This window comes from Jaculus jaculus, chromosome 8, assembly GCF_020740685.1.
Source record: "Jaculus jaculus isolate mJacJac1 chromosome 8, mJacJac1.mat.Y.cur, whole genome shotgun sequence".
Classification (NCBI taxonomy): Eukaryota; Metazoa; Chordata; class Mammalia; order Rodentia; family Dipodidae; genus Jaculus; species Jaculus jaculus.
In genome coordinates, this window is record NC_059109.1 from 9461128 (window position 1) to 9480093 (window position 18966).

Here is an 18966-nt window from a genome sequence, read left to right on the forward strand (position 1 = left end):
CGTGAACACAAAGTACGCCATGCGTTTTACTTACTGAGTTTGTCCTTCGGTTCCTGCAAGCTCCCAGGGGTCATGGACTTCCTTTCCATTTGTTCTCTGTCATACTTCAGAAGCTGAAACAGCCCCTGGCATACAGCAAGTGGACCCCACGTGCATGAGCCACTTTGTGCATCTGACTTTACGTGGATACTGGGGACTCGAACTCAGGTCATTAGACTCTGCAGGCAAGTGCCTTAACTGCTGAGCCATCATGCCAGCCCCCCACCTTATTTTTTGAGACAGTATCTCTCACTGAAACTCGGGCTCGCCCTTTTGGCTAGACTAGCCAACCCAGCAAGCCCAGGGATTCCCTGTCTCTGCCTCCCCAGTGAGGGGATTATAGGCATATACCACCAAGCCTGGCATTTATGTGGGGGCTGAGGATCTGAACTTGGGTTCTAATGGTTGTGTGACAAGCACTTTGCCAAGTGAACCATCTCCTCAGCCCCTAAATCATTCATAAATATATATATATATATTTAATTATTATATATTTATATATATTATATATTTTTATTATATATTTTATATTTTTATTATAAATTTATATATATTATATATATTTTTATTTTTTATTATATATATTTTTATTTTTTATTATATATATTTTATATTTTTATTATATATTTTTATATATTTGACAGAGAAAGAAAAAGAAGAGGCAGGTAGAGAGAGAGAATGGGCACACCAGGGCCTTCAGCCACTGCAAACAAACTCCAGATGCATGTACCACCTTGTGCATCTGGCTTATGTGGGTCCTGGGGAATCAAACCTGGATCTTTAGACTTCGCAGGCAAGCACCATAGTCACTAAACCAGCTCTCCAGGCCCTAAATCATTCATTTTTATCCCACTCTGGAAGAAGACCCTACTTTCCTGAATCCAGGTTCCCCCAAAAGGAATGGCTGGGGTCTCCTTATAACTTTAAAATATTTTATTTTTCCTTGTTTATTTATTTGACAGAGAAAGAGGGAGAGAGAATGAGAGAATGGGTGCACCAGGGCCTCCAGCTACTGCAAACAAACTCCAGATGCGTACGCCCCCTAGTGCATCTGACTAACGTGGGTCCTGGGGAATCGAACCTGGGTCCTTTGGCCTTGCAGATAAATGCCTTAACCACTAAGCCATCCCTCCAGCCCTCCTTGTAACTTTAGAATGCTAAGAAGGCTTCTCTCTTAAGGCTCAAAGTAGCCACCCCACATCCACGTGCAGGGGAGCTGGGGAAGTTGGAATTGGGTCAGAAACCAGAGGAGGGCGCAGGGTAGGAGAGGAGGCGGCGCCGTGGAGAGCAGGCCTGGCCCTCCTGACCTGCCAGCTCTCTGTCTTGACGGGCTGATAAATAGGGGATGCTCATGGCCATAGTTTCCATTCCCCCACTGTGACACGGGCCAGTCACTCAATTAAAAAAAAAAAAAAAAAAAGGAGAGAGCCTGGGGGAGGGGCAGGAGGCCCTGGTTATAAAACCTGCCTCAGAGGGGGCGCAAACACGAAGCCTGGCTTGTGGGTTCACCTTCTGTCATCCCCAGGCACTCTTAGCTGCTGACAGCTGCTTGGGACTCTGCCGCCCAGGGCCAGGCCAGTCTTGCAGCCTCTCCTCTCTCTCTCTCTCTCTCTCTCTCTCTCTCTCTCTCTCTCTCTCTCTCTCTCTCTCCCTCTCTGACTCCCGAGACACAGCCCCTCCATGGCTCAGAAAGAAGAGGCCGCCGCAGCTGAAGCTCCAGCTTCCCAGAATGGAGAGGACCTGGAGAACTTGGAAGACCCCGAGAAGCTGAAGGAGCTTATTGACCTGCCGCCCTTTGAGATCGTCACTGGGTGAGATGACTCGCATTCTCCCCTGGGAGGGCGCAGGGTGCGGGGATGGGCTGCGGAAGGCTGAAATGGTGAAGAGCAGAGTCTGGGGTCAGCCATAGCCTAGTGGCAAGAAGAATGCATTTTTGGAGTCTCAGGGGGGGGGGGGGGGACACAGAAGCAAATCCCTCTTGGCTGCTTGAGGTGACACCTTGGACTCTAATCAGGAGGAGTGGGAGGAGCTCCTAGAGGCAAGGACCCAGAGAGGGAAGCCACCCCACAGGCCGGCTGGTGTTCTTTGTCACCCGCTCTGTGGGGGGTTCAATCCCAGACTGAGACGTTTAAAGGTGGCTCTCAGAGCCCAGAGTGGCGCCTTTCATCCCAGCACTTGGGAGACAGAGGAGGATCTCTATGAGTTCGAGGGCAGCCTAGGACTACACAGTGAGTTCCAGGAGAGCTAGGGCCAGAGTGAGACCCTGCTTCAAAAACAAACAAACAAACCAAAAATAGCCCAAAACGGGGCGTGGCGGTGCATGCCTTTAATCCCAACACTTGGGAGGCAGAGGTAAGAGGATCACCGTGAGTTCGAGGCCACACTGAGATTCCATAGTGAATTCCAGGTCAGCCTGGGCTAGAGCGAGACCCTACCTCAAAAAACCTAATATATATATACATATGTGTGTGTATATATGTATGTATATGTATGTGTATATATATATATCTCATAAAGATGGCTTGCTCTGTGTTCTGTTTCTGAGGGGCAGCTCTATCCCGAATGTGTATGTCTTTAGAACTTCTCTCTGGAGTAAGGAATTCCAAGACAAGGAACTCAGATCTATCCTTCTCCAAGGCGGAGGGCACTCCCCAAGCAGTTTCTCCCTTATGGCTCCTGAGCCTGCCACTTCCTACCACTGAGGGGCTGTCCACGCCTCCCTTAAGAAAACAGTCACCATATAGCTAACTAAGGCCCAGGGGCTTGCAGACAAAGAAGACTTCCCGAAAGCTCAGCATAGCCTGAAAGGCCTGAGGTCCAGATAAAAGGATCTTCTACAAACTCCAGAGTCGTGTCAAGGTCCCCATCTTGTCCGCCTTGTCATGTCCAGGGAGAAGCCAGGTAGTCACCCTCCTCAATGGAAGAGGTTTTCTTTATGGAAGTCTCCAGAAATGAGCGCAGACAGAGAGGGTGCCATATTGAGAGAAGTTTCTGAAGGATGGAGGCATGGATGGATGCTCTCATGGTGGAGAATCCCTGAATGGCCGTTTGGACTCCCTGTTTTATGTTGTCAAGTGATTCCTTAAGCCTGGCCTTGATTTTATCATTTCTTTCCCAACCTCCCCCACCCCACACACACACAATTTTCTTTATTTATTTACTTACTTATTTTGGTTTTTCAAGATAGGGTTTCACTCTAGCCCAGACCACTATGTAATCTCAGGGTGGCCTTGAACTCATGGCAGTCCTTCTACCTCTGCCTCCCGAGTGCTGGAATGAAAGGCGTGCCCCACCACGCCCAGCTAATTTTCTTTTTAAAATTTTTATTTACTTATTTGAGAGAGATAAAGAGAGAATGGGCATACCAGGGCCTCCAGCCACTGCAAACAAATTCCAGATGCATGTGCCACCTTGTGCATCTGACTTATGTGGGTACCCAGGAGTCCAACGTGGGTTCTTAGGCTTCACAGGCAAGCACCTTAACCACTAAGCAATCTCTCCAGCTCAATTTTATTATTTCTAACTAGTTGTAGCCTGGTTCCTGGGGCATGAGTACTCCCAAACTTCCAATTGCACATGCTCATCCAGCTAATCTCACTCTCATCCTAAAATTTGAGAAATGTCCGGACACAGGCTAATACAGACACAGGGGAAGCCTGGGACAACCGAGCCAATAGTACCCCCTACACCAGTGGCTGTCTATGGTAGGAGATCCTCTTACTAACACCAAAGCATGCTGCGCCATGCTGCCCTGGCACACACATACTTTCCTCTCCACATAGCTATTTACTTATTTGCAAGCAGAGAGAGAACAAGAATGGGTGCACCAGGGGCTGGAGGGATGGCTTAGCAGTTTGCCACTTGTCTGCAAAGCCAAAGGACCCAGGTTCAATTCCCCAGATAAGCCAGATGCACAAGGGGGCACATGCGTCTAGAGTTCATTTGTAGTGGCTGGAGCCCTGACACGCCCATTCTCTTTCTCTCTCTCCTTCTCTTTCTCTCTGTCAAATAAATAAATAAAAATATATTTTTAAATACATAAAATATGAATGGGTGCACCAGTGCCTCTAGCCACTGCAAATGAGCTCCAGATGCATGCGTCACCTTGTGTGTCTGGCTTATGTGGGTCCTAGAGAGTCAAACCTGGATCGTTAGGCTTGGCTGGCAAGCACCTTAACCACTGGGCCACCTCTTCAGCCCTCCATCCAGCTTTTGATCTCCCAGGCAAAGGGGCAGGGGCAGTTCGACTGTTCATTTAGTTGAACTTGCTTTGATGTTCCCGGGGCAGTGGATCCTAACTGTGCAGTCACTGATGTTTGTCCAGGACGTGACAATACAATACCCACTCCAGAGAACGTACCCATCCGCCTCTCAACACCACCCTAGCAAGGCTTGGTCATGAACTGCCATTTGACAGAGGGAAACACACTTAAAGAGACTGAAGGATATATGCCACCAGGAAGTGGTAGGTCTTGGGACCCCTAGCCAAGTATCCTTCCTGCCAGTCTCTAGTTCCTTCTGGCTCCCAGATTTCCAGAACTGATCCACAGTTATTCCCCTGTGCAAGGTAAGGAGGGTAAGAGGGTTCCAGTGACCCAAGGCTCAGAGAAAGGGGGGTGGGGGGAACCGCTTTCTGATCGAGAGCTCCAAGCACAGATCTGGGGGAGGCGGAGCTCTGAGTGTTTTCTGGCCCCTAGGAACAGCTGTGGAGATCTGTGTCTCTGGGGCCCTCTGGGTAAACAGATGCTTAAAATAGCCCAGAGCTATGGCTGTGTCTTTGCCGGGGGGCCAGAGGGAGAAGAGAGCTTTCCTCTCCTCCTCTTTCCACAGCCCCCTGGAATCCTGGTATCAGCAAAGTGACCCTTCCTAGCCTGGACCCTCACTGGGAAAGGATTCCAAGTGTGCCTCACAATTGGGCCAAGACTAGCAGAAAGAGCAGTGGCTGTTCAGGGGCCAGTGTAAAGGGAGGAGGATGTAGCCCGTTAGGACTGGGAAGAAAGCTGACCTGCTTGTGGCGACTCACCCACACTTAAGATGGAAGGTGCCAGCAAAAGGGTTGAAGAGCGCCCCTGTCCTGGCTGGAGAGCCGAGCCCGTGCATCTCTGGCCTATCGGGCCTCAAACTCTCCACAGCTCGAGCATTTGCACGAGGGGAGTCAGCAAGGGTTAGGGTTCAAGGAGTCTCCCTTGCTCTGAGAGCTGAGTATACTCTTCCCAGACCCAGAGGCGTCTCTCTCTTAGGGGATGGAGCACTGGAAAACATGGCTCGCGACCTAGGGAAGCCCTCGTAGATACTGACTTTAGCTGATTGTCTATGGTGGTCAGAATCTGAAGGGTGGACGCCTCATCTTTTGCCTACGTAAAGTAGACCTCAGAAGGGTGGGCACTCGGCCCGAGGTTAGTTGCAGAAGTAGGGCATGAATGCCAAAGCTTTCTGACTCCAGAGTACTGCAGTACACCGCAGAATGCCATAAAGGGGATTTTAAACTTTATGTATTTATTATTATTTTATTATATTATTATTATTATTATTATTATTATTAGAGACAGAGAGAAAGGGAGAGAGAGTAGGGGCACGCCAGGGCCTCTAGCCATTGTAAATGAACTCCAGATGCATGCACCACCTTGTGCATCTGGCTTATGTGGGACCTGGAGAATCAAACCTGGGTCCTTGGGCTTCGCAGGCAAGCATCTTAATCACTCAGCCATCTCTCCAGCCCTATTTTTTTTTTTTTATTTATTTGTTTGAGAGACACAGGGAGGGAGGGAGAGTGGGCGCGCCAGGGCCTCTAACCACTGCAAATGAACTCCAGACGCATGTGCCACCATGTTTACATACACGGGCGCTGGGAAATCAAACCTGGTTCCTTAGGCTTCACAGGCAAGTCCCTTAACCGCTAAGCCATCTCTCTAGCGCCCCACCCCTTGCTTTTTTTGGTTTCTCGAGGTAGGGTCACGCTCTAACCCAGGCTGACCTGAATTAGTCTCAGGCTGATCTTGAACTCACAGCGATCCTCCTACCTCAACCTCTCGAGCGCTGGGATTAAAGGCGTGCGCCACCATGCCTGGCTTAATGTATTTGTCCTTGATGTGAACAGGGACTTGATTTGTTTCATTGTTGTATCCCCAGCACCTCGCTCCTAATTCATACTCAACTAAGATACCCAAGATAGATGAATGACACCTCCTCGCCCATGTTAGGCCCTCTGCCAACCATCGTGGTAGGGGGTGAAGAGGAGGCGACAAGATTGGGATGTATGGGGACCTGTCCACGTGGACGCGATGTGAATTCTCTTGGCGTGTGCTTGCCCCTGACCGCAGCAAGCTTAAGGGGCACTGAGGTCGATGCCGCCCCTTGCCATCCCAGTCACAAGTGACCATGGCCCTGCCTGGCACCTTGATGTACATGGCATTGTGTATCTTTTTGTAGTCCTGCTGTTAAGGGGATTACAGTGAGCGGGGGGGGGGGGGGGGGGAGGGGGGGCTGGAGTAGTGGCACGTGTGCCTTTAATCCCAGCACTCACTCGGGAGGCAGATCACTGTGAGTTCGAAGCCAGCCTAAGACTACACACCGAATTCCTTCCAGGTCAGTCTGGGCTAGAGCGAGACTCTACCTCCAAAAACAAACCAACAACAGCCACAATGACGGGATTACAGCGGACTAAAATTAAATGACAGAGAGAAATCTTTCTCTTTCAACCAACTCTCTCTCTCTCTCTCTTTTTCGAGGTAGGGTCTCACTCTACCCCAGGCTGACCTGAAATTCACTATGTAATCTCAGGGTGGCCTCAAAGTCACAGCAATCCTCCTACCTCTACCTCCCAAGGGCTGGGCTTAAAAGCATGAGCCACCACACCTGGCTCAACCAATGCTTTTTTGTTGTTATTGTTATTATTAATTATTATTGACAACTTCCCTAATTATTCAACCAATTCTTTATCTACCAGACCTGTGGTACTATAAAGTAGAGGCGGGGCCTAGAGGAGAAGGGAGGAGGCTGCAACACCGCCCTTCATGTTAGCGACCCCTCACCCTGGCCCCTGGAGCATGCTGGGAAGTGTGCTTATTATGAACATAACATCGCCCACCCACTGCTACCCTGGTCCCTGGGGAGGATTGTTGGAAGGTCAGAGCTGTGTGGAAGGGGAAAAGGGGCTGACTTCCTGTTTGCTTTGAGCAGACCCCATCCAGTCCTGCAAATATGGAGCCCCCTCCTCTGCTCTAGAACCTTCTGCTCCACTCTCTAGCTCGCAGACTGTGCCCAGCCCTTGGCGTCCACTTTGAAAGTGGTTCTGGGAAAGGCGACGCTGCCACTCTGCCTCTGTTGAACGGGTCACTGGCAGGTCTAGCGTGAGGAAGCTGGAACGCGTCCAGTACTCAATCACTTGTGAGACGATTTTTTCCACTTCACGGGTTATTTTGGAGCAAATGTTTAATCACAGACCAGCTTCTGCTGAGCTCCGCAGTTCTCCCGTTCACTGTGTATTTATGCTTTGAAAATGCTCAATTTTAAGCGCAAGCCTGAGAAAATTATACTACATTGATTTACATATCCTCTCCCTCATCGATCAAACCATCACCCCCAAGTTGTGTGTGTGTGTGTGGTATATGTGCTATGTGATATGATGTGTGTGTGGCGTATACATTGTGTGTGCAGATGCACGTGCCCTGTACACATGCGGAGGCCAGAGGAAGATGGCGGATGTCCTTTTTTTTTTTTGTGGTTTTTCGAGATAAGGACTTGCTCTAGCCCAGGCTGACTTGGAATTCACTCTGTAGTCCCACGGTGGCCTCGAACTCACAGAGATCCTCCTACCTCTGCCTCCCAAGTGCTGGGACTAAAGGCGTGTGCCACCACGCCCGGCTTGAGCTGCCTTTTTTTTTTCAGTCAGTAAACCACAGAGATGGTCTAATCTCTGCCCCCACAGGACTGGGGCGACAGACCTGTTTTTTGCACACCTGTTTACATGGGCACTGTGGAGCTTGAACTCAGAGAGGATCAGGCCCTCACAATTGCCCAGGAGACACTCATCCCCGCCGAGCCATCTCTCCCGCACCCCCCCTTCCTATTTTTTGCTAGTTACTAGGATTCTGGGTGCCACTGTGCATTCCTTGCAGTGCCCAATGTGAACAGCCTTATTTGCAGACGATAGGAGGAAAGGGTGCCTGAGAGAGGCGCTGTTTGAAGCAGGATGGAGGGGATAAAAATCATGCTGTGCTGGAAGGAGTGACTGGATGTGACGGGAAAGGAAGCTCTCTCCTGCCCATCATTCCAGAACACGTGTACACACACACACACACACACACACACACGCGCGCGCGCGCACAGAGAGAGAGAGAGAGAGAGAGAGAGAGAGAGAGAGAGAGAGAGAGAACGCCCCCACCTTGGGTAGTGACATGTCCACCAGAGTTGAGCATAAATACAACACTTGAGCATATCATATTATTAGGGGCGGGGGGGAAAGGCCAGGCTCACGCCTTTAATCCCAGCATTCGGGAGGCAGGGGTAGGCAGATCGCTGTGAGTTCAAAGCCACCCTGAGACTCCATAGTAAATTCCAGGTCAGCCTGGACTAGAGTGAGATACTACCTTGAAAAAAACAAACCAAAAAAAAAGAGAGAGAGAGAGAGAGAATAAAAGAAAAAAATGCTTGTGATGGAGAAGTTAGGCATCTCTTTTTTGTTTTGTTTTGTTTTCCCTTCCACCGAAGCACAAGGGTGTTGACTCACACTGTGATTCCAGACAGACAGCCATGTCGTCTAGCTCCCTGTGGAAATCTCAGAATTCCACGCCTCTCTTCTGGTTTCCCTTCAGAACCCCTGGCTGGCGTAGTCTGAGAGAAGCCCAGAGATCCTCGTGTGACCTTTCCGCACTTTCTAGAAGACCAAGGAACCTAGCAAGCTCAGTCTCCCGGCAAGCCCAGGGAAAAGCCCTCCCTTTGCCCCACCGAGGGACGGGGGTCAGAAATGGAAATGGATATTTATAGAGAGGTGACATTTCTTCCTCTCCCATGGGTGTCAGGTTTCTGGGTCCCCCTCCTTGTCCCTCCCTCCCCGTGAAGAGCAGGGGCAAATGGCAAGAGCTTACGAGGGAGGGTCTGTGAGGAGAGGTTTTCTCAAAGCCACCCTGCCCGCTCCATTATGGCATGTGGGGCCAAACTTTTTGGTTTCTGACTAGGCTACACTCCACCAGCTTGGAGCAAAACACTTGAGGTGGGATTTCCAAAACGGAACCTGAAGGAAGGTCCCAAGTTCTCCACAAATATCTCTCAGAGTTCTAGTGCAAACCCCAACATATGAGTGGTTTTAGATTGGACTAGGGTTTGGGGGTCGGAGATCTGGCAAAAGGCCTTGAAAAGCAAAACGCAAAGTTTTTTGGGGGGGAAAAAAGTAAGCTCTAGGGTTAGAGTAGTTAAGCAGCTTGCCTACAAAGCCTAATGACCCAGGTTCAAATCCCCAGTACCCACATAAAGCCAGATGCACAAAGTGAAACATGTACCTGGAGTTTGTTTGCAGCAGCTAGAGATCTTGGCATACCTATTCTCTCTCTCTCTCTCTCTCTATCTCTCTTTTTCCTTGCAAATAAATATTTTTTAAAGTAAGGTCTGTACTCCTCAGGGGCAGAAACTTCCTCCAGAGAGTGAAGAGGCCCCCTGAGCAAATAGCAGAGTTATAGAATGTTCTGGTGGGGCAAATGTAACTAGGCTTGTCTTTCCACTGATTGGATTGAATGGAAAGAGAACATCTTTCTGCTAAAATGTTAAGTAAATAATAAACACTTCCAACCAGAGACGGCGGGGCTTAGGTGAGCTAACTATAGGACCTGTAGCAATCCCGGGGCTGGGTCCTCAAACTCATCCATCTCCACAGTGGAAACTTAACATGACAGGAGGTCATGGAAACTTGGGAAGAGAACGATTCGGTGCGGAGGCATGGGTGGGGTTGGGGGAGGGAGTCCCGTAGGGAAGGAAGTCGGGTTTACTGGGCTCTCTGGCATCCGCTGCTTCTCCTTAAGCAGCCAAGACCTAAGATACCAGGGATTCCCCCCGCAGCCCAGGGCATCTCTGACCTTTCTGAGGAAAGGAAAAAGGCCGAGACAGGTGATTGGAGTTGATGGTGCTACAGGGCATCTTCTGGGGCCAGGCCCAGAGATTACCATTGGTTTTTGTTGTTGTTGTTGTTTTATTTTTGCATGCTAGGCAAGTACTCTAACCACTGAACCACATCCGCAGCATGGGAATTCATTTATAAAGGGAAAACAGAGCAGGAGAGATGGCTCAGCAGTTAAAGGCGCTCGCTTGCAAAGCCTGATATTAGCATAGGAGAACAGAGTTCTTCAGACACCACGGGCCATCCCATGCCCACAATGCAAGTTATGTGAGCTACAAGGAGGAATGAAAGCATGAGACGCTCCGTAAATCTCTGTCTTGCTCCGACATGAGGAATTTAGGTTTCGTAAAATTGCTACTTGAGCCGGGCATAGTGGCTCACACCTATAATCCTAGCACTTGGATGGCTGAGGTAGGAGGCTCACCATGGGTTCAAGGCCAACCTAGACTCCAGAATGAATTCTAGTTCAGCCTGGGCTACAGACCCCCTGCCTCAAAAGCATTGCTATTCGAACATGGCTAGCCGTATGTGAGAAACCTCTAAGGCCCCTCTCTGTTCTGATTTGCTTGGTTTCATGTGGGCCCCAAGTGTTGACAGAGTTCTATACATGATGCTAAAGGTCACCGGTTTAAAAACGTGAGAGCTGGGTATGGCGGTCCACACCTGCAATCCCAGCACTTGGGAGGCTGAGGGCCAGGTGATCTGGAGTTCCATTCCTGCCTGGGGAGAAAGGAAGCGTGGGAAGAATGGAGCAGTGTGCGGTGTTGGGAGCGGTAGAAATAGGGTGTTGTGATTTAAATGTGAAATGTCCCCCCATAGGCTCATGTGTTGGAACGCTTGGCCCCCAACTGGCGACACTGTTTGGGAAGGTTGTAGAGCCTTTGGGAGACGGAGCCCTGCTGGAGGAAGTGGGTCACTGGAGGCGAGCCCTGAGTCTTTTTGTAGCCCGGCCCTCTTTCCTGTTCCTCCCCTGCTTCCTGCCTGCCAATGTGACGAGTTCTACTCCCGCTCCTGACATCATGCATTACCCAGCATGAAACATCCCCTCAGAAGTGTCAGATGGGGGCTGGAGCCACGGCTGCGTGGTTAAGACGACTGTCTGAAAAGCCTGATGACTAGAGTTCGTATTCCCTGGTACCCACATAAATCCAGATGCCCAAAGGGGCACATGCATCTGGAGAGTTCCTTTACAGGACCTGGAGGCCCTGGTGGGTCCATTCTGTCTCTCTTCTCCATTCTGTCTCTCTCATTCATATATATATATATACATATATACATATATATATGTATTATATATATAAAGTGTATGCTGAAAATAAACCCCTTTTTTAAAAAAAATTTTTATTTATTTATTTGAGAGCGACAGACACAGAGAGAAAGACAGATAGAGGGAGAGAGAGAGAATGGGCGCACCAGGGCTTCCAGCCTCTGCAAACGAACTCCAAACGCGTGCGCCCCCTTGTGCATCTGGCTAACGTGGGACCTGGGGAACCGAGCCTCAAACCGGGGTCCTTAGGCTTCACAGGCAAGCGTTTAACCGCTAAGCCATCTCTCCAGCCCAAACCCCTTCCTTTTAAGCTGTTTCTGGTTATGTATTTGTTGGCAAGATGAGAAAGCAGCTGATGCAAAGAGAAACAGTGGAAATGTTGGAGAATCTTCCTACTGGGGTGATCAGAAGGCAAACCCCAATCTAAATTCTCTCTTGACCCCTCCCCACTTTTCTCTATCACTGATGTTAGTGGAGACCAGCCCTGCTTTTTGTTGTTGTTTTGGTTTTCAAGGTAGGGTCTCACTCTAGCCCAGGTTGACCTGGAATTCACTATGTAGTCTCAGGATGGCCTTGAACTCATGGCAATCCACCTTCCTCTGCCTCCCGAGTGCTGGGATTAAAGGCATGCGCCACCACAGCCGGCTCAAATACCAAAGTTTTGTGTAGCTTACTAAACTGAATATTTCTACCGGACACACGGGAAAACATTAAGTACTAAAGAAAATAGCCAATTTAAAAGGCCACGTGGGTGCTGGAGAGGTGGTTTAGTGGTTAAGACACTTGCCTGTGAAGCCTTCCAGGGGCTGAGATTACAGGCGTGTGCCACCAAGCCCGGTATAAACCCTATTTTTAAATATTTTTTATTTTTATTTATTTTTACTTGACAGAGAGAAAGAGGGAGAGAGAGGGAGAGAGTGGGCACGCCAGGGCCTCCAGCCGCTGCAAACGAACTCCGGACGCGTGCGCCCCTTTGCGCATCTGGCTAACGCGGGTCCTGGGGGGACTCGAACCTGGGTCCTAAACGCCTTAACCGCTAAAGCCATCCCTCCAGCCCACGCCCTATGTTTGTGAGAGTGAACGCCGGGTCTTGGAGAGTTATCTCCCCTGGAAACAAGAATTCATCCTTCTAACTCCGTCCTTGCCCTTTTTTTTTTTTTTTTTTTTCATCCCCTTAACCAACAGGGAGCGGCTGCCGGTCAATTTCTTTAAATTTCAGTTCCGGAACGTCGAGTACAGTTCGGGGCGGAACAAGACGTTCCTGTGCTACGTGGTGGAGGCTCAGGAGAAGGGGGGCCAGGTGCAGGCGACCCGGGGCTACCTGGAGGACGAGCACGCCGGGGCGCACGCCGAGGAAGCCTTCTTCAACAGCATCCTGCCCGCCTGCGACCCGGCCCGCAGGTACAGCGTCACCTGGTACGTGTCGTCCAGCCCCTGCGCCGCGTGCGCAGAGCGCATCGCCAAGACCCTGGGCCGGACCAAGAACCTGCGGCTGCTCATCCTGGTGGGCCGACTGTTCATGTGGGAGGAGCCCGAGGTCCAGGCAGCGCTGAGGATGATGAAGGAGGCCGGCTGTAAGCTGCGCATCATGAAGCCCCAGGACTTCGAGTACGTCTGGCAGAACTTCGTGGAGCAAGAAGAGGGTGAACCCAAGACCTTCCAGCCCTGGGATGACATTCAGGAGAACTTCCTGTACTATGAGGAGAAGCTGGCAGACATCCTCAAGTAGGGCGACGGAGCTGGGCACACCCTCCCCCACCCCCACCCTCCCGTAAGTTGGTCCTGGTTAAGGTGGCAGGTGCCATCGATGTGCGTGTTTCAACTTGCTCACTGGGATACAAGGCTCGAGGTCAGGTGCAAAGAATGGTTATGTCTTTGGAGGGACTGTATTCCTCTACTATTAGTTGGTTGTAGAAATAGCTCTTTTTGTTGTTGTTTGTTTGTTTTGGTTTTGGTTTTGGTTTTGGTTTTTCGAGGTAGGGTCTCGCTCTAGCCCAGGCTGACCTGGAAGTCACTTTATGGAGTCTCTGGCCGGCCTCGAACTCACAGCCATCCTCTCACCTCTGCTTCCCCAGTGCTGGGATTAAAAGTGTGTGCCGCCATGCCTGGCTCTTGAAATATCTTAAGAGTATTGTTTCCCTCTCGCTTAACTCTGTGTCTTTCTGCCTAAATCCCTTTCTTTCTGCCTTCTATTTCAAGTTAACTTTCCCATGACTTGGTATATCCAAGGTTGCCAGGGATCCTACTCTTTGAGACAAAATAACCTTTAGTAAAATTTCCATGCTGGAGCTCAACTAATTATAGATGCTGCCTTGGGGCTGGAGAGATGGCTCAGTGGTTAAAGGCACTTGCTTGCAAAGGCTGATGGCCTGTGTTTGATTCCCCAGTACCCAGGTAAAGCCAGATGCTCAAAGTGGTACATGCATCTGGAGTTCATTTACAGTGGCTGGAGACCCTGGTGCACACATTCTCTCTCTCCCTCTTCTCTCTCTCAAATAAATTAATTAAAGGTGCTTGCTTGCAAAACTGTCTGGCCCAGGATCAATTGTGTTGTATCCAAGGACAGCCAATTTTACAAAGTGGCTCATGTATCTGGAGTTCGGTTATGGTGGTAAGAGGTCCTGGCTCCTCTTCCGTCTCTCTGCTTTCAAATAATAAATAAAATTTATTTTAAAAAAAAATGACTTTAATCTGGGCATGGTGGCACATGCTTTTAATCCCAGCACTGGGGAGGCTGAGGTAAGAGGATCACTGTGAGTTCGAGACCAGCCTGAGACCACATAGTGAATTTTAGGTTAGCCTAGGCTAGAGCAAGACCCCACCTTGAAAAACAAAAAAACAAAAAAAAAAAAAAATGACTTTGATGTTGCAGAGAACGATAATAAATAAAAGCTAAGATGATGCTGAAATTCTTTGTGCACACCTATGTTCAAGTGTCCAGACTTCCTGTGGACACTTTCTAGAATGCTGACTTCCAAAACCACTTAAATTTTCCCCTCCACTTTCCCTCTAATACAGGGTTTTCCTCCTTTAGGGAGGAATTCTTTCATTTTCAACAATTCTGAAATCCCCACGGGAATCGTGTTCAGCTTTTGATTTTTTACCCAGACCTACTTTAATGTTTTAAGACAAAAAGGTTCTGTTTGAGGGAGTGAGCACAGTAATTGCTGTATGAATGCTTAAGTCGAGAACATTCTTCTTGTTGAGGAGCTCCGCAGAACTCACAGGAAGCGGAATGCAAGAACCCCTGGTAAGGGCTAGAGAGATGGCCTAGTGGTTAAGGCGCTTGCCTGCGGAGCCTCAGGACCCAGATTCGGTTCCCCAAGACCCACGGAAGCCAGATGCACCAAGGTGGCATGTGCATCTGGAGTTTGTCTGCAATGGTCAGAAATAAGTATTAATTAATTAATTAAATAGAATTAGGATAATCTGCAGGAACATGTAAAGAGATAAGCACTCTGTAGGTTAAGCTCCCTCTCAGAAGTAACCTCCAACAGATATCAAGGTGATAGGAGAACTGGAAATACAGATTAGCTATTTAGGCAAATAATTAGAACACAATTAAGGCCAATTTGGCCTCTCACTGAGGGTAAATTAGACTCTTACAGAAACAGGCCAATTATCTGCAGGAAAGAGGGTTGAAAGATCCATTCCTACCTTGTTTGAAATTTAGTCTGATCTAATTTGCTCCTTTCGAACTGCTATGACTGAACCAAACCCCTTTCCAAGGCTGGAGTTACTGATTGAAATCTCTACCCTCATTGCTAACTTTGAAACATTTTTTTTATTTATTTATGAGAGAGAGAGAGAGGGAGAGGGAGAGAATGGGCATGACAGGGCCTTTATACACCGCAAACGAACTGTAGATGCATATGCCACCTTAATGGGTACTGGGGAGTCGAACCGGAGTGCTTAGGCTTCACAGGCAAGTGCCTTAACCACTAAGCCATCTCTCCAGCCGTCATTGCCAACAAATCCGCAGCAGCTCACACGTGAATCAGACACTGAAGCAGCATGCTTCCCAGATCATTCAATTTGATTTTGGTGTTTCTCTCTCCTAATGCCCTTAAGAGACGGTGCCCCTTCACAGTCACGTCCAAGAAATCTCAACGTTCTGGAGCCTGCTGTGGGCAGGTGTTTTCCATTAGACATGCACATGGGACACCCAGATGTTCTTGGGTAAGCATTCGCCAGTCTGTGAGGACACGGATTTCAGCAGAGGAAGGACCCAATTATTGCATTCAGTCATGTGGCAGTCTACTCTCGTAAGATTCTGCACCAGGGCACACCAGTCAAAACAGAAGTCAAGGGTGACCTTTGAAGATAACAGAACTTTAGAATTCTTTTAAGACTGAGTTAGTGCAGGCACATTGTAATCCTATACCCAGCATAAGGCCCAACAGGATTATAACTGGCAACTTAATTTTTTAAAAATATTTATTTTTATTTATTTATTTGAGAGAGAGAAGCACGGAAAAAGAAATAGAGAGAGAATGAGCATGCCAGGGCTTCCAGCCTCTACAAACGAACCCCAGATGAATGTGCCACCTTGTGCATCTGGTTTATGTGGGTCTTGGGGAATCAAACCTAGGTCCTTTGGCTTGCAGGCAAGTGTCTTAACCGCTAAGCCATCTGCCCAGCCCCACTTGATTTTTTAAAATTTATTTATTTATTTGCAAGTAGAGAGAGAGGGAGGGAGAAGAGAGTGACAGACAGAGAGTATGGATGTGTCAGAGCCTCTGGCCGCTGCAAAGGAACTCCAGATGCATGTGCCACATTGGGAATCTGGCTTTACATGGGTACTTGGGAATTGAACCTGGGTCATTAGGCTTTGCAGGCAAGCATCTTAACTGCTGAACCATCTCTCCAGCTCCAAGCAATTTAATTTGAAGCCTGCTATGGTTTCTTCTTCCATCTTTTACAGGCTAGGGAGATGAAGTGGTAGATACCTGTAATCCCCACACTCAAGAGGGATCATGAGTTTCACACCAGTTTAGATTATGTGGAAAATTTCAGATCAGCTTGAGTTACACAGTGAGAATTGTCTCCAAAACAATAATAATAATAATAATAATAATAAAAGAAAGGGCTGAAGAGATGGCCCAGTAGTTAAAAGATACTTGCTTGCAAAGCCTGTCAGCCCAGGTTTAATTCCTCAGCCACCCACATAAAGCCAGGCACCAAAAGTGGTGAAAGCAAGTGTCTGGCTGGCATACATTTGCAATGGCAAGAGACCATGGCATACCCTCCTCCCATACACACGCACACAAATATATATTATTTATATATATAGTTTGTTTGTTTTTCAAGGTAGGGTCTCACTGTAGCTCAGGCTGACCTGGAATTCACTCTGTATTCTGTGGATGGCCTTGAACTCACGGCGATCCTCCTACCTCTCGCTGTCCACCCAAGTACTGGGATTAAAGGCGTGTGCCACCACACATGGCTACTAATTTTTTTTAAATAATAAGATAATCCTGAACTCTGGGGTGCAGACCTGGCACACCAGCTTTCTTCTTCTTTCTTTCTTTTTATCCAATAAAACTTGGCCTCACAATGTAATAATAATAATAATAACATAGCAGAGCATGGTGACATGTGCCTTTCATCTCAGCTGAGGTAGAAGGATCACTGTGAGTTCAAGGCCAGCCTGAGAGTACATAGTGAATTAGAGCCTGAGCTGCATAGCAAGACTCTCTGTCAGGAACAAAATAAAAAACCGACTCCTGGGCTGGAGAGGTGATTCAGTGGTTAAAAGTGCTTGCATGTTCAATGCCCCAGTATCCACATAAAGCCAGATGTACAAGGTGGCAAGGTGGCACATGCATCTGAAGTTCATTTGCAGTGGCTAGAGGCCCTGATGGGCCCATGTTCTCCCTCTCACTCATCTGTCAAATAAATAAATAATTTTTATGTTATTTTATTTATTTATTCATTTCTTGGTTTTTCGAGGTAGGGTCTCACTCTAGCTCAGGCTCACCTGGAATTCACTATGTAGTCTCAGGGTGGCCTGGAACTCATGGCAATCCTCCTACCTCTGTCTGCCGAGAGTGCTGGGATTAAAGGCATGAGCCACCACGCCCAGCTACAAATAAATAAATATTTTATTTATTTATTTATTTGAGAGAGAAAGGAAGAGGCAGAGAGAGAAAGAGAGAGAATGGGCACTCCAGGGCCTCCAAGCACTGCAAACGAACTCCAGATGCATGCACCCCCTTGTACATCTGGCTTACGTGGGTCCTGGGGAATCAAATCAGGTTCCTTTGGCTTTGCAGGCAAACGCCTTGACCACTAAGCTATTTCCCCAGCCCAAATAAATAATTTTTTTTAAAGAAGTAACTCGAAGTTCACTCAGTCAAGGACCACAGGAGGCTCCAAAGGAGATGTTCAGGGTCTTGTTAGGGAAGCACAGAACCTTACCTTCAAAACTTGTGACTGTTATGTCTTGGGCCAGCCCTTAGTAACGTGCTGTTTCGTCCCTAAGGTCTGCCTGCCACCACCGAGAGAAGCAGTGACACGTACACCACCCGGGACACGCCTTTCTCATTCTACTTGGAGCTGAGCAACACCAAGCAATCCTACTGGACAAGGTCCTGAGAGAACCCAAATACCTTTCAAGCTGTAATTAATTTAGGGCTATGCTTTCTCTCTGACACAGCTCTTGGGGAACAGTGATTCCCAAGGAGAGAAAAGCAACCACATATGGTGTCCTGGGCATATGAGGCCTAAGCACCTTACTATCTCCCCAAGGCAAAGGTCCTCAGACTCAAGGTGCAGACCTTGGAAGTACACCCAGACATGCATTTTATGCTAAGCTGGGCTGTTTTGGTTTTAAAGAAAGAAAAACAGCAATATTAATAAAAACAAACTGTGTGGTTTTTCTGTTGCCTGTTGTTTTTTTTTTTTTTTTAAATGGAACTTGGGCAGTGGGAAGTCACTATGAACAGTGAGGGTTTTTAATTTTTTTATTATTTGAGAGAGAGGGGCAGATAGAATATGCACACCAGGGCCTCTATCCGCTGCAGACAAACTGCAGATGCATGCAGCACCTTGTGCATTTGGCTTTATGTGGGTCCTGGGGAATCAAACATGGGTCTTTTGCCTTTGCAGGCAAGTGCCTTAACTGCTAGGCCATCACTGTAGCCCCAGGACAGAGTTCTGAGCACAGGGATGGCCCATGCTAAAAACCAAATCATGGAATTATGGGAGGAGAGGTTCAACTACATCCTGACTGGCAAATCTAAGAACTTACTCTGCCATGTGGACTTCCCACAATGATCTTGACCTTAAAATACTTTCTTCTGAAAGGGCTGGAGATGCACTTTGGTCAGAAAGCAGATACCTACCATGTTAATCATGGGTTCTATCCCCAGCACTGAAAAAGTAAAATTTTTCCTGTGATTGCTTGTAAATGAAGGTTCCCTCCCTCCCTTCTTTGAAGATAACATAACATGGGAACAAAATGTCCAGAGGATTTTATGAAATAACCACATCCGAACTGTGAAGTAATAAGCAACCACCTATTTTTCTTTTTCTCTAGCCCAGGCTGACC

The 18966-nt window shown here is 48.2% G+C and overlaps 1 protein-coding gene across 1 annotated transcript; it reads left to right on the forward strand.

The window, feature by feature from the left end:
- The first annotated feature begins 1526 nt into the window (after window positions 1-1526).
- Apobec2 (apolipoprotein B mRNA editing enzyme catalytic subunit 2) lies at window positions 1527-18292 on the forward strand. The gene is made up of 3 exons (XM_004649519.2): window positions 1527-1850; window positions 12600-13185; window positions 17899-18292. Exons 1-2 carry the CDS (start codon window positions 1720-1722, stop codon window positions 13141-13143), a joined length of 675 nt encoding a protein of 224 aa, XP_004649576.1. The 5' UTR covers window positions 1527-1719; the 3' UTR covers window positions 13144-13185; window positions 17899-18292.
- Window positions 18293-18966: the final 674 nt, after the last annotated feature.